The sequence below is a fragment of the Symphalangus syndactylus genome, chromosome 19 (assembly GCF_028878055.3).
Source record: "Symphalangus syndactylus isolate Jambi chromosome 19, NHGRI_mSymSyn1-v2.1_pri, whole genome shotgun sequence".
Classification (NCBI taxonomy): Eukaryota; Metazoa; Chordata; class Mammalia; order Primates; family Hylobatidae; genus Symphalangus; species Symphalangus syndactylus.
Window position 1 is genome coordinate 72,263,286 of NC_072434.2, and position 14,654 is coordinate 72,277,939.

The 14,654-nt window shown below is 44.9% G+C and overlaps 1 protein-coding gene across 2 annotated transcripts in view; it reads left to right on the forward strand.

The window, feature by feature from the left end:
• The window catches only part of PRSS38 (serine protease 38), a 30,068-nt gene extending 15,653 nt beyond the window's left edge, over positions 1–14,415 (forward strand). The window contains exons 4-5 of one of the 2 annotated variants that reach the window (XM_055234620.2): positions 13,473–13,615; positions 13,957–14,415. In XM_055234620.2, the coding sequence (XP_055090595.1) occupies positions 13,473–13,615; positions 13,957–14,211 (398 nt within the window). In that variant the 3' untranslated portion in view covers positions 14,212–14,415. The remainder of the gene's footprint in view (positions 1–13,472; positions 13,616–13,956) is intronic. The other variant, XM_063613586.1, reaches the window with a different exon arrangement.
• The last annotated feature ends 239 nt before the right edge of the window (positions 14,416–14,654 follow it).

Genomic DNA, 14,654 nt, shown 5'->3' on the forward strand with positions numbered 1-14,654 from the left:
CATAATTTTTTCTTCAAAGTTTCTTAATTTTAAGTATTTGGTGAATTCCAAATAAAATTTCTTCCTATTGTTAATTTTAATGCCCTTGTGCTTAGAAAAAAATACTTGCTATAATTTTACACTTTTTGAACTTATGGAGACATGTACTATGGCCTAGCATATGGTCTGTCCTGGGAAATGATCCGTGTGTGTTTGGAAAGAATATGTGTCTTGCTGTCATTGGTGTGGAAATTTTTATAAGTCACAGGTCAAGTTGGCTGATAATGTTTTTAAGTCTTCCATATCCTTATTGGTTTTCTGTCTTTTGAAAGCAGTTATTGGGCTGGGCACAGTGGCTCACACCTGTAATCCCAGCACTCCACCAGGTCAGGAGATTGAGACCATCCTGGCTAACACGGTGAAACCCCATCTCTACTAAAAATATAAAAAATTAGCTGGGTGTGGTGGCACGCACCTGTAGTCCCAGCTACTTGGGAGGCTGAGACAGGAGAATCATTTGAAGCTGGGAGGCAGAGGTTGCAGTGAGCCAAGATTACACCACTGCACTCCAGTCTGAGTGACAGAGCGAGACTCCATCTCAAAAAAAAAAAAAAAAAAAGAAAGAAAGAAAAAGAAAAAAGCAGTTATTTAGAATACTAAAATCTCTATGACTGCTGAATTGTTTATTTCTCCTTTCAATTATGCCGAGTTTTGCTTCATGTATTTTCAGGCTCTGATTGGGTGCATATATATTTATAATCATGTCTACTTGGTGTGTTGATTATCTTATCATTTAATCAACTGTCTTTCTTTATCCCTAGTTACATTTGTTTTAAAGTCTGTTTTGTCTGATATTGATCTAGCCATTTAGACTCTCTTACAATTACTGTTTGCATGGATATGTTTTTTCATCTTTTCACTTTCAATCTATATATGCCTCTGAATCCAAAGTGTATCTTTTGGTAGAAGGCATGCAGTTGGGTCTTCCTTTTTTATCTGGTCTGGAAATCTCTGCCTTTTGGTTGAAGTATTTAGTCCATCTTCACTTTGAATGTAATTATTGATTTTGTGGATTTAAATTTGCCATATTGCTAAATGTTTTCTATATATCTATATACTCTCTTTCCTGTATTCATTTTTCCATGCCTTCTTTTATGTTAACAAAGTGCCTTTTGGTATGCCATTTTCATTCTTCCCTTGATTTTTTAGACTATATTTCAAAAGATGTTTTCTACACAGTGGTTGTAGGGCTTGCTTTGTTTATCACAATCCAGTCAGATTAATACTGATTTAATTCTGGTGAAATATAACAATGGTTAAATGCTGAAAGCTTGCCCTCCAAGATCAGGAACAAAATCAAGATGCCTGTTTTCACCACTGGTATTCCACATTATACCAGAAGCTCTAGACAGACAAATTAGGTGAGAAAAATAAATAAAAGAAATCCAAATTGGAAATGCAGAAGTAAAACTATCTCTACTTGCAGAAGACATGATCCTATATATATAGAAAATCCCAATGAATCCTGAAAACAAACACACAGTAACAACAAAATAAAACTACGGATAATTTTTAAAATCCAGCCAAGTGGCAGGGTACAAAATCAACACACAAAAAAATAAATTGTGCTTCTATGCAACCTCAATGAACAATTCAAAAAAGAAATTAAGAAAATTGTTCCATCTGCAATAGCACCCAAACCAAAATATACCTATGATAAATGTATCCAAGGAGATGAAAACTACAAAACTACATTGAAAACTATAGAACGTTACAGAAAGAAATTTTTGAAAACCTAAATAAATGCAAAGACAGCTGATGTTCATGGATTGGGAGACTTAATATTGTTAAGATGACAATATTACCCAAAGTGATCTACAAACACAGTCCTTATCAAGATACCAATGCCCCTTTTTGCAGAAATAAGAAAGCCAATCTTCAAATTTATATGTAATTAGAAGAGGCCACAAATAGCTAAAACAATCTTAAAAAAGAACAACATGGCCGAGTGCAGTAGCTCACGTCTGTAATCCCAGCACTTTGGGAGGCAGAGGTGGGCAGATCACCTGAGGTCAGGAGTTGGAAACCAGCCTGGCCAACATGGTGAAACGCCATCTCTACTAAAAATACAAAATTAGCTGGGTGTGGTTGTGGGCGCCTGTAATCCCAGCCACTTGGGAGGTTGAGGCAGGAGAATCACTTGAACCAAGGAGGCAGAGGTTGCAGTGAGCTGAGATCGTGCCACTGCACTCTAGCCTGGGCAACAAGAGCAAGACTCCTTCTCAAAAAAAAAAAAAAGCAACGTTGAAGGACTCATACTTCCTGATTTCAAAATATACCATGAAGCTGCAATAGTCAAAATCATGGGTTATGGCATAAGGAGAGATATATAGACCAATGGAATAGAATTGAGAGTCCAGAATCACTGGCCCGTTCATTTTCAACGAAGGTGCCAAGTCCATTCCATGGGGAAGGAACAGTCTGTTCAACAAATTGTACTAGACATTCACATACAAAAGAATGAAGTTGGACCCTTACTTCATACCACATACAAAAGAATGAAGTTGGACCCTTACTTCATACCACATACAAAATTTACCACAGAAGTTATTGAAGACTAAGTACATCAACTCAAAGTATAAAATTTTAGAATAAAACTGTTGTTGGTTGAATTATGTCCCCCAAAAGATATGTTGACGTTGACACCCCCAGTAGTCATAAATGGGACATTTTAGAAATAGGCTATTTGCAGATGTAATCAAGTTAAGATGAGGATGTTAGGGTGGGACCTTATCCAATATGACTGATGTACATATAGGAAAAGGAGAAGGGACACAGACATTGAGTGTGCATGTGATGACAGAGGCAGAGACTGGAGCCATGCACCTGCCAGCCACGGAATGCCAAGGATTTCTGGCAACTGCAAGAAGCTAGGAAGAGGAAAAGAAGGATCCTCCCTGAGACCCCTGAGAGGGAGCCTGGCCCTTCTGACACCTTAATGTCAGACTTCTGGTCTGCAGAGCTGTGAGAGAAAAACTTTTTGTCATTTGAAACTGCCCAGTTTGGGGTACTTTGTGACAGCAGCCCTAGGAAACAAATACAGAAACACAGGTCAAGAAATCACGACCTTGGACTTGGCAATGGGTTCTTAGATACAACAAAAACATGAGCATCAAAATAAATTGGCCAGGTGTAGCGGCTCATGTGTATAATCCCAACAGTTTTGGAGGCCAAGGCGGGCGGATTACTTGAGCCTAGGAGTTTGAGACCAGCCAGGGCAACATGGTGAAACTCAGTCTCTACAAAAAATACAAAAATTAGCTGGGCGTGGTGGTGTGCACCTGTAATCCCAGGTACTCAGGTGGCTGAGGCAGGAGAATCGTTTGAATCCAGGAGGCAGAGGTTGCAGTGGGCCGAGATTGCACCACTGCACTCCAGCCTGGGCAACAGAGCAAGACTCTGTCTCAAAAAAAAAAAATTAGCTGGGCGTGGTGGCGAGTGCCTATAGTGCCAGCTGCTCAGGAGGCTGTGGTGGGAGGATTACCTGAGCTCAGCGGGTCAAGGCTGCAGTGAGCCAAGACTGCACTCCAGCCTAGGTAACAGACCTAAATTGTCTAAAAAAAAAATTGATAAATTGGGCTTCATTGAAATTAAAAACTTTTGTATATCAAAGACAATACCAAGAAAGTGATAAGAATGGAAGAAAATACTTTCAAATTGTGAATTGATAAAAGCCTAGTATCCAGAATATATAAAGAACTCCTACAACTCAACAAAAAGACAAGCAACCCAATTTAAAAATGGGCAGAAGACTTGAACTGACATTTCTCCAAAAGTAACATGTAAATGATCCACAAGCCCATGCAAGGATGCTCCACGTCATTAGTCATTAGGAAACACAAGTCAGAACCTCAGCGTCCATTCATCCCTTGCTAAAATGGCTGTAATCAAACAAATGGAAAACAGGTACCGGCAAGGGAGTGGAGAAAGCAGAGCCCTTGTTCATTGCTGGTGGGAATTTAAAATGACATACTCCCTGCAGAAACAGTTTAGAAGTTCCTTAAAAAGTTAAACAGGCCAAGTGCACTGCTCATCTTTAATCCCGGCACTTTGGGAGGCCAAGGCAGGAGGATTGCTTGAGCCCAGGAGTTTGAGATCAGCCTGGGCAACATAGCAAGACCTCAACTCTAAAAAAAAAGTTAAACGTAGAATTACCCTATGGCCCAATTACCATGCATAACAACTCCATTGCTAGGTATGTACTCAAAGGATTGAAAGCTAGTGTTCAAACAAGTACATGTACATGTGTGTGCATAGCAGAACTATTCACAGTAGCCAAAAGGTGGAAACAGCCCACATGTTCCACAGTGGGAAAATGAAACAAACTGGGGCATAAACATAGGATGGAAAAGTATTTCAACCATAAAATGGAATACGTGCTACAACACTGTCGAGCCTCACAAACACAATGCTAAGTGAAAAAGCCAGACACTAAACGTCCTATATTGTGCGATTCAATGTATAAGAAATATCTGGAACGGGCAAATAATACAGATGGAATACAGATTGGTGGCTACCAAGGACAGGGTCTGGGGTGACTTTTGGCTTGATGAAAATGTTTTGGAATTAGATGGTGTTAATGGTTATATGGCATTGTGAATGTACTAAATGCCACTGAATTGTCTGCTTTAAAATGCTTAATTTTATGTAATGTAAATTTTGCCTTGATTTTTAAAAAGTGCTGTCCAGGTGTGGTGGCTCATGCCTGCAATCCCAGCACTTTGGGAGTCCGTGGCAGGGGGATAGCTTAAGGCCAGGAGTTTGAGACAAGCCTGGGCAACATAGCAAGACTCTGGTTATAAAAGAGGGGTTTTTTTGTTTTTGTTTGTTTTTTACCTTTTTTTCTTTTCGAGACAAAGTCTTGCTCTGTTGCCCAGACTGGAGTGCAGTAATATGAACACAGCTTATTGCAGCCCCAACCTCCTGGGCTCTAGTGATCCTTCTTCCTCAGCCTCCTGAGTAGCTGGGACCACAGGCACACACCACCACACCCAGGTAATTTTCTTTATTTTTTGTAGAGATGGGGGTCTCATTTTACTGCCCAGACTGGCCTCAAGGGATCCTCCCGCTTCTCAAAGTGCTGGGATTACAGGTGTGAGCCACCACACCAAGCCAAAAAAGTTTTTATTAAAAGCTTCCGTAACAGAATTTTCATTGGAAACTCTCATCTTTCATGTGAGAATGCCTTTATTTCATACTCTACATTTTTATTTGAGACATTGTTTACAAACTCTAAAATCCACAAATATCAAGTATACAGCTCAATTACTTTAACATATTCTTTTTCCATTTTTTAAAATTTTATTTCCTGTAACATTGGAGTTACAATGAATTTTTAAAGCAAATCCCAGACACTACATTTCATCCATAAATATTTCAGTGTAGACAAACATTTTATTTATGTATTTATTTAATCTTATTTTATTCTTTTAGTGGCAGGGTCTTGCTCTGTCACCCAGGCTGGAGTGCAGCGGCACAGTCATAGTTCACTGCCGCCTCTAACTCTTGGGCTCAAATGATCCTCCTGCCTCAGCCTTCAGAGGAGCTGGGACTACAGGCATGCGCCACCATGCCTGGATAGTTTTTACACATGAATAGTCCTGTTGCATCACTGTCACCACCCTCCAAGATAAAGGACATTTCCTCGCTAGAGAAAACTTCCAGTCTCCCCAGGTGACAAATCCGCCTTGCCAAGGTAACCACTATTCTGAATTTTGTCATCATTTAGTAGTTTTTCCTGTTCTTAAACTTCGTTAATGAAATCACACAGCATGGATTCCTCTGTGCCCAGCTTTTCTCACTGACTACTGTTTTTGAGATTCATTCATGTTGTTTCCATATCAGCTGCTCATCCTTCTTTTCCTGTTGTGTCTTCTTTCAGTGTTTGCACGCAGCAAAGTTTCTTCTCTCCATAGTCCTGCTAATAGACGTCTGGGTTGCCATCAGTGTTTAGGTCATGTGAACAAATCTGCAACAGATACTACTGTGCAAGTCTTTTGGGGAATATAGGTACTTGTTTATCTTGGGTCTATGCTTGGTAGAATCTGTTGGCTGTGGTGTAGGGATAAATTCAACTTTATTGGAAACTGCGAAATATGTTTCTAAAGTGGTCATGCCATTTTTCAATCCCGTGAGCAATGTAGGAGAGCGCTAGTTGCTGCACCTCTTTGCCGATACTTGGTAGTGCCATCTTTTTCATTTCAGTTACGCTACTCATGTGCCACAGCCTCTTCTTGAGGTTTGCTGACTTGTAGGAGTTCTTTATATATTCTGGATACATGTACTTCAACGTGTATTGCAAATATTTTCTACCAGACTGTGGCTTGGTTTGTAATTTTCTTTTTTTGTTTACTTTTTCTTTTTTAGAGATGGGGTCTTGCTCTGTTTCCCAGACTGGTTTCAAACTTCTGGCCTCAAGCGTTCCTCCTACCTCAGCCTCCCAAGGTGTTGGGATGACAGTCGTGAGCCATTGCACCTGGCCAGCTTTTAATTTTCTTAGTAGTGTCTTTTGATGGGAAAAAGTTTTTGATTTTGATGAAGTCCAATTTATTTTTATATTAATATTTTGGTTTCACACAAAGGGTCTTTTATATTCTGTTTATAAAGATTTGCCTATTGTAAGTTTACAAAGATAATTTTCAACATTTATTCTAGAAGGGTTTTGAATTTAATTTTTATATTTAAGTATAAGATCCATCTGAAATCAATTTTTGCATACGGTGTGAGGAAAAGGCCAAGTTTGAGCCAGCTGGTGGCGGTGTCACGCCTGCTGTGATTCCATGCGTGGCCCCCGCCGGGCTTGTGGTGCTGTCCATTGCCCTCTCCTGAGCACCGCCGCTGCAGATGAGCGTTGTAGTCTAGTAGTCAGGGCTAGCACGGGCACTCTGGAGCCTTTGCATTTCCACTTGTGTTTGGAGTCAGCCCCCTCATTTCTACAAAATGCCTGCTAAGGTTTCAAATGATCCATTGTTTTCCATGGCTCTTGGTCCTGTTCCCTGAGACATCCTTTCTTCTGCATTCGTCTCCTTGGCTACTCCTTAAGCAGGCTTTGAAAAATGTTCATTCTGTCTATTTGTCATGATGTCAGGATGTCTTAAGCTATAGGACTTACATACTCAGCTTTAAGTTTTGTTTGCTTTGAGCAAGTTAGATGGATGTTTTGGCCATTATAATGTGAAAACTCCTATTTCTTTGTAGTATGTCACCAATTTGTGTGCCTATGATAATTGTAAATACATGCAATATCTGTATTTCTTTTTTCAAATAAAATTCTTTATTTTATTTTTTAAAATTGAGCTAGGGCCTTACTATGTTGCCCTGGCCCAGGTCTCGAACTCCTAGGCTCAAGTGATCCACCTGCCTTGGCCTCCCAAAGTGCTGGGATTACAGGCATGAGCCGCCATGCCTGGCTCTACTGCTCCATTTTAATGCCAAGGAATAAGTGTTCTGGCAGCACAAATTGGTCCATGCGAGGTAACGTGGATACATTCAGGTTCAGCCAACAATGTTTTGCATTTTTATGCTTCTTTCCTGCCAGCCCTAAGGAAGTCAGTGTTGCCTGAATGCTTTAATAAAACACATCCCTGTTTAAGTGTATGCAACTGAGCCAGGTGCAGTGGTTCAAGCCTGTAATCCCAGCACTTTGTGAGGCTGAGGTAGGAGGATTGCTTGAGGCCAGGAGTTTGAGACCAGTCTGGACAACATAGTGAGACCCCATCCCTACAAAAAAGGAAATAGAATAAAATGATTAGCCAGGCATGGAGGTGCATACCTGTAGTCCCAGCTACTTGGGAGGCTGAGGCAGGAGGATGGTTTGAGCTCAGGAGGTCCAGGCTGCAGTGAGCCATAATCACACCACTGCACTCCAGCCTGTAACAGAGCAAGACCCTGTCTCAAAGAAAAAAGAGGTATGTAACCAGAGCAGGACCCTGTCTCAAGGAAAAAAAAAAGGTGTGTAACTGAAAAATAAATTTTTAAAAGGTCTTTAATATGTATTGCATTTGAGCAACTTTCTCAGACTTTCCTGAGGGCTTAGTGGCCTTTTGAGACTGTGAACATCTTGTAGTTCAGACTGGCGACAGTTTTACAAGTGCAGATCTCAGATTCCTGTGTCTTCTCCTGACATCCTCGATGTGCCACCACTCTTTTTGAGGTAACACTTCCTAAATGTCATCGCCGCCTTTTTGGGTGTGTTAGACTGTTGAGGAACAGCACCCTGAGGGTACTTAGAGTCACTGACATCCAGCAGAGGATGTCTACCAGGCACTTTCTTAATTCTTCCCAGGACTTAGCACAGGTGCCAACAGCCACACCCTCAGCGGATCTTTATTCCAAGCCATGTCTTGCTTGATTTTCTCTTTGCCCCTCGGCTTTATCTTGAGAATATTTTGCTAGCTAGAAAGACTTGTGAACAGAGGCAGTTTAATTTTCCAACCCAGAAAACCTCAGCCCCTGCCTTACAGGGGTCAGTAAACTATAGATGAGGAGTCAGATCCACTCCATTGCTTGGTTCTGTGTTGTCTGTGAGCTTAGGATGGTTTTTACACTTTTGTTTTTAAAATCTTATTTTATATTTTGAGACATGGTCTTAGGCTAGAGTGCAGTGCGGTGATCATAGCTCACTGCAGCCTCAAACTCCCAGGCTCAAGCAATCCTCCCACTTCAGCCTCCTGAGTAGCTGGGACTATAGGCATGTGCCACCACACCCGGCTAATTTTTATATTTTTTGTAGAGATGGGGGTCTCACTATGTTGCCCAGGCTGGTCTCGAACTCCTGGGCTCAAGCGATCATCCTGCTTCGGTCTCCCAAAATGCTGGGGTTACAGGTGAGCCAGTGTATCCAGCCTACACTTTTAAATGGTTGGGGGAAAAAAAAACCCAAAAGAAGAATATTTCATAAAACATGAAAATTATTTAAAACTCAAAATTCAGTGTCCCTACATTTTTCTTCCAGCATATACATGCCCGTTTATTTACATATTGTCTCTGGCTGTTTCCATTCCACAACAGGAGAGTGGAGCAGTGGCTTGCAGAGCTGAGACGGCCTGCAGAGCCTACAGTGTCTACTCTGGTCCCTTACGGAGTTTGCTCGCCCCTTCTTCACTGTGTGTCCTCGACAGTTGTTTGAAAATTGGCATCTTCTCTTTCGAGTTCTTCTCTTTTCTGTAGTGCCTTATCCTCAGCTAGAACCAGCCACTTGGCTTTCATCATTCAGCCTGGAAGTCACCTTGCAAAGTCTCTCAAGTTCATTAAACATATTTTGTACCTTCCATGTCTCCATCAGCAACAGTTTGTGCCACTTCATCCCCCAAGCCACCATCTTCCCAACCTCCTATATCAGTTTTCCCTTCATTTTTCCAGATTCTACTGTGAGTGCTGCTAGCCACCAGCTTCCAAAACCAAGACCACGTTTTTGGTATTTTAGAGAAGCCTCTAATTCCTAGATACCATTTCTGTATCATTTTATCTATTGCCACAAGAATGCTGCATTATAAAGAGTGAGCAGCCCTGGTTCACCCAGCAATGGGCCTTTACTGAGCTCAGGCAGTTGTGGGTTGGTGATGTAACCTGTGGGTTCTTCTGGTTGGTCTGAGCTTCTCCCATCGTGCTGCTGGCTGGCCTGGGATAGCCTGAGCTGGGGGGCTGGACTCTGCCCCATGCAACTGTCTCCATCCAGCAGGCTGGCCTGGCTGCACCCCTCAGCAGTGGTGAAGATTCAAGACAGTGAGAAACAAGCACTTTTCCAAGCCCCTGCTTAAATCTCATTGACCAAACCATGTCCGTGGCAAAATTCAGATCCAAGGACTGGTGAAATGTGACACCGCATCTCGATGAGAGGAACCGCAAGACATATGGCAAGGGCACCCATGTGGGAAAGGTGGGGAAGGGGACCCACTAGTGCAGTTCATTTCCCCTGAACTTGTATTTTACTACTCAGCAGTACAAACACTTTAAATAGTGTAACTCCATTTTCTTCTTTAACCCCTTATACTTTTGTTCTGTATTTTTCTTCTATACATTATATTGGCATGAATGCTGCTTTAAATCCAGTAATCGTTGACCACATTTTTCACTAGTCTTTCATTTTTAACCACAACCAGGAAAGGGTTGACCCAATGCCCAAATTCAGTTCACCCAAAACCAGGACCACCCACCTCCCAGTAACAGCCCTCAATCTCCAGCTCCATCTCACAAATGTGTGCATCCTCCTCCTCTCTGCCAGGGCATGTGGGCAGGCAGTTGTCTTAGTCCATTTGTGTTGCTGTAAAGGAATACCTGAGGCTGGGTAGTTTCTAGAAAAGAGGTTTGTTTGGCTCAGGGTTCTGTAGGCTGTACAGGAAGCATGGTGCTGGCATCTGCTTCAGGGCCTCAGGCTGCTTCCACTCATGGGGAAGGGGAAGGGACCACATGGCCAGAGGGGAGGGGAGTTCCCAGGCTCCTTTTAACAACCAGCTCTCTGTTGGAAGCTAATAGAATGAGAACTCATTCCCCCCACCTCCACAGCACTAATCTATTCGTGAGGGATGTGCCCCCCAGGACCAAAATGCCTCCCATTAGGCCCACCTCGAACATTTGGAGTTGAATGTTAACATGCCCAACTACAGCAGCAGGGCAGGCGAGTGGTGCCTGCAGGTCCGTCTATGATCTGTAGGCCCAAGTCATATCCATGCTTCAAGGTACTCTCATTCCAGGAAAGCTTTCCCAAATTCAGCTCCACCCTCTCTCCCTTCTTAGACACTGAATGCCATTTCATATGTCTGGTGTCTGTCTATCTCTGTTTGTTTGGGGGCACAGAATTGGATTCATTCTAATTCTCAGATCAAAAAAAAATTTTACTCTACATTGGTTCCTGCATGGTGCTTTTTCAGTGTTTGCTTGCTTATAATAATATGTACACCAATCCAACAGGGAAACTAGAGCATTGACAATAACGTATCTGCTTTTGTGGCCCTGCCCCATCTAGCCTTCCACCTCTCCTCTTCTGAGGGAACTTCTTTTTTTTTTTTTTTTTTTTTTTGAGATGGATTTTCACTCCTGTTGCTCAGGCTGGAGTGCAATGGCGTGATCTCCGGCTCACCGCAGCCTCCGCCTCCCGGGTTCTAGCGATTCTCCTGCCTCAGCCTCCTGAGTAGCTGGATTACAGGCATGTGGTACCACACCTGACTAATTTTGTATTTTTAGTAGAGATGGGGTTTCTCCATATTGGTCAGGGTGGTCTCGAACTCCCAGCCTCAGGTGATCCACCCGCCTCGGCCTCCCAAAGTGCTGGGATTACAGGTGTGAGCCACCATGCCGGGCCTCTGAGGGAACTTCTTACCATGCATCTTTAACAGACAAGTCATAGTAAGTATATCCATGGATTCTCAGGCCTTTGCAGAGAATCCGTTGCCCTCAGGAGCGACAGCCCACAGATTGGAAAGCTCCAACCTTGATCAAAGGAGCAGTAGACTTCACCGTCTCTAATGAGGACAGGCCTTTGTATTTTCCCAACACCCTGAGATGGACACTAGGAATAGCCTTGCCCTTTCTATGAGACATGTGTAGCCCTCTCTTGGCAGAATTAGTAAAAAAGCCATCCATACATAATGTAGCACAGGGCTCCAGGATGCATAAGTGAGCCGCAGCCCGCAAGACTTGGTTTATGGTGCCCCAGTCAAGGCCAGGAAACCAAACGTAACTGAAAAGTAGCCCTCATATTTATTTGGGTCACTTAGATGATATTACATGATATCCAATTCCACAACAACACATATTTCCTCTTTCATTTTCCTTCTTCTCCCATTCTGCCACACCCAACAAATCTTTGAACACACATACACACACACACAGACACACACACAAAACCAGCTGGGCGTGGTGGCTCACGCCTGTAATCCCAGCACTTTGGGAGGCTGAGATGGGCGAATCACCTGAGGTCAGGAGTTCGAGACCAGCCTGACCAACATGGAGAAACCCCGTCTCTACTAAAAATACAAAATTAGCCGGGTGTGGTGGCACATGCCTGTAATCCCAGCAACTCGGGAGTCTGAGGCAGGAGAATCGCTTGAACCTGGGAGGTGGAGGTTGCAGTGAGCCAAGATCACACCATTGCATTGCACTCCAGCCTGGGCAATAAGAGTGAAACTCCATCTAAAAAATATATATATCAGACAAACAAAAAACCAACCAAGCACAGTGGCTCAGGCCTGCAATCCCAGCACTTTGGGAGGCCGAGACAGGTGGATCACCTGAGGTCAGGAGTTCAAGACCAGCCTGGCCAACAAGGTGAAACCCTATCTCTACTAAAAATATAAAAATTAGCCAGGTGTGGTGGTGCGCACCTGTAATCCCAGCTACTTGGGAGGTGGAGGTTGCAGTGAGCCAAGATTGTACCACTGCACTCCAGCCTGGGCAACAGAGTGAGACCCTGTCTCAAAACAACAGTAACAACAACAACAAAACAAACACAAAAACCTCATGTTACTTTCAACTCCCCAGACTGTTCTGTCCTGATTTGACTCTTCATGGAACACTCTCTTACTCTGTCTGACATCTTTTGTTTTAACTTTTATACTTGTTTCTTTTTCGATAGAAATATTCAGGAAACCAAACACAGGATTGGGGTTAGGGCTAGGGGTTAGGCTTAGGGTTAGTGTTCCTTCAATATGTGGTGGGGATCCTCCCCAGTGAGACCTGGGCTCCTCCCCATCTGTGGTCAGGACTTCATTCATGGGTCATTGGGGTTACTCCCTGTCTGTGGTTAAGGATTCCTCCCCTACCCTCCATGAGTAGTGAGGTTTTCTCCCTGTGAGTGGACAAAGCTTCTCCCTACGTGTGGTGGGGCTCCTTCCTCTGAGTGGTCAGTGTTCCTCTCTATGTGTGGTGAGACTCCTCCCTATGTGTGGTCAGGACTCCTACCTGTGTGGTGGGGCTCCTCCCTATGTATGGTGGAGCTCCTCCCTATGTGTGGTCAAAACTCCTCCCTATGTACAGTGGGGCTCTTCCCTGTGTGTGGTGGGGCTCCTCCCTATGTGTGGTGGGATCCTCCCTATGTGTTGTCAGGACTCCTTGCTGTGTGATGGAGCTCCTCCCTATGTGTGGTGAGGGCTCCTCCTCATTTGGTGGAGCTCCTCCCTCTGAGTGTTCAGGGCTCCTCCCTGTGTGTGGTGGGACTCTTCACCATGTGCAGTGGGGCTCCTCCGTATGTGTGGTCAGGACTCTTCCCTATGTGTGGTGGAGCTCCTCCCTATGTTTAGTGGGGTGCCTCCCTACGTGTGGTCAGGACTCCTCCCTGTGTGTGGTGGGACTCATCCCTACGTGTCATCAGGGCTCCTTCCTATGTGTAGTGGGGCTCCTCTCCATGGGCTGTCCCCTTGGTGTCCACTGTGGGGCAGGGATCCCCCCACCCCACCCGAGGCAGGTGCTGCCCCTTCACGGGAGCCCTCCTCCCACAGGTGAGACCTCAGACGAGCTGCAGGAGGTGCAGCTCCCGCTGATCCCGGAGCCCTGGTGCCGCCTGCTCTACGGACACATGTCCTACATCATGCCCGACATGCTGTGTGCTGGGGACATCCTGAACGTTAAGACCGTGTGTGAGGTGTGCCCCTCCTGGTCCATGAGACAGAGGTCACAGGTGCCCTGTGCCTGTGGACCCCAGGGAACCCCACTCTGGCCTCCCACTGACTAGCAGGAGCCCCGCAGCCATGCCCCAAGCTGAGCGGGGCGATGTATGACAATGTGTGAACGCCACATGCCCGCAGCAGGCCTCTCTTGCAGCTCTGGGCTGTGTTGCAGCCAGTAGGGAGGCTGGGAGAGAGGGGGGCACTGGCCCCTTCCAGCAGGGTCTGCACAGCCACCCCCTTGCACCCTGGGGGACAGGTGCAGGAGGCGGCAGGCCTGGGACTCCCAGTTCACAAAAAACTCTCTCTTCCTTTCTAGGGCGACTCCGGGGGCCCACTTGTCTGTGAATTCAACCGCAGCTGGTTGCAGATTGGAATTGTGAGCTGGGGCCGAGGCTGCTCCAACCCTCTGTACCCTGGAGTGTATGCCAGTGTTTCCTATTTCTCAAAATGGATATGTTATAACATAGAAATCACGCCCACTCCTGCTCAGCCAGCCCATGCTCTCTCTCCAGCTCTGGGGGCCACTCTAAGCATCCTTGTGGCCATGCTGGCTGGCTGGTTAGTGCTGTGAGGTCAGGATACCCACTCTAGCATTCTCACGGCTGCACACCCTGCCCCAGCCCAGCTGCCTCCAGACCCCTAAGCATCTCCTGTCCTGGTCTCTCTGAAGCAGGCAAGGGCCACCTATCCCGGGGGTGGATGCTGAGTCCAGGAGTTGATGAGCAAGTGTACAAAAGAAAAAAGGGAAGGGGGAGAGGGGCTGGCCAGGGAGAACCCAGCTTGGGCAGAGTGCACCTGAGATTTGATGAGATCATTAAATATTTACAAAGCAAGCCTCTGAGATCACCTGTGTGGCTCCTTCTGCCCCTGCCGGAGTCATTGTCCTCTTCCATGCACAGAAAGGAGGGACTATCACCCTTCCTGAGGCTCTCAGGAAAGGAGAAGCACAGGCCGAATCAGCTCTTTCCAGAAACAGAGCGGCGATGACACAGACACACTCCTCTGAATCTGTGG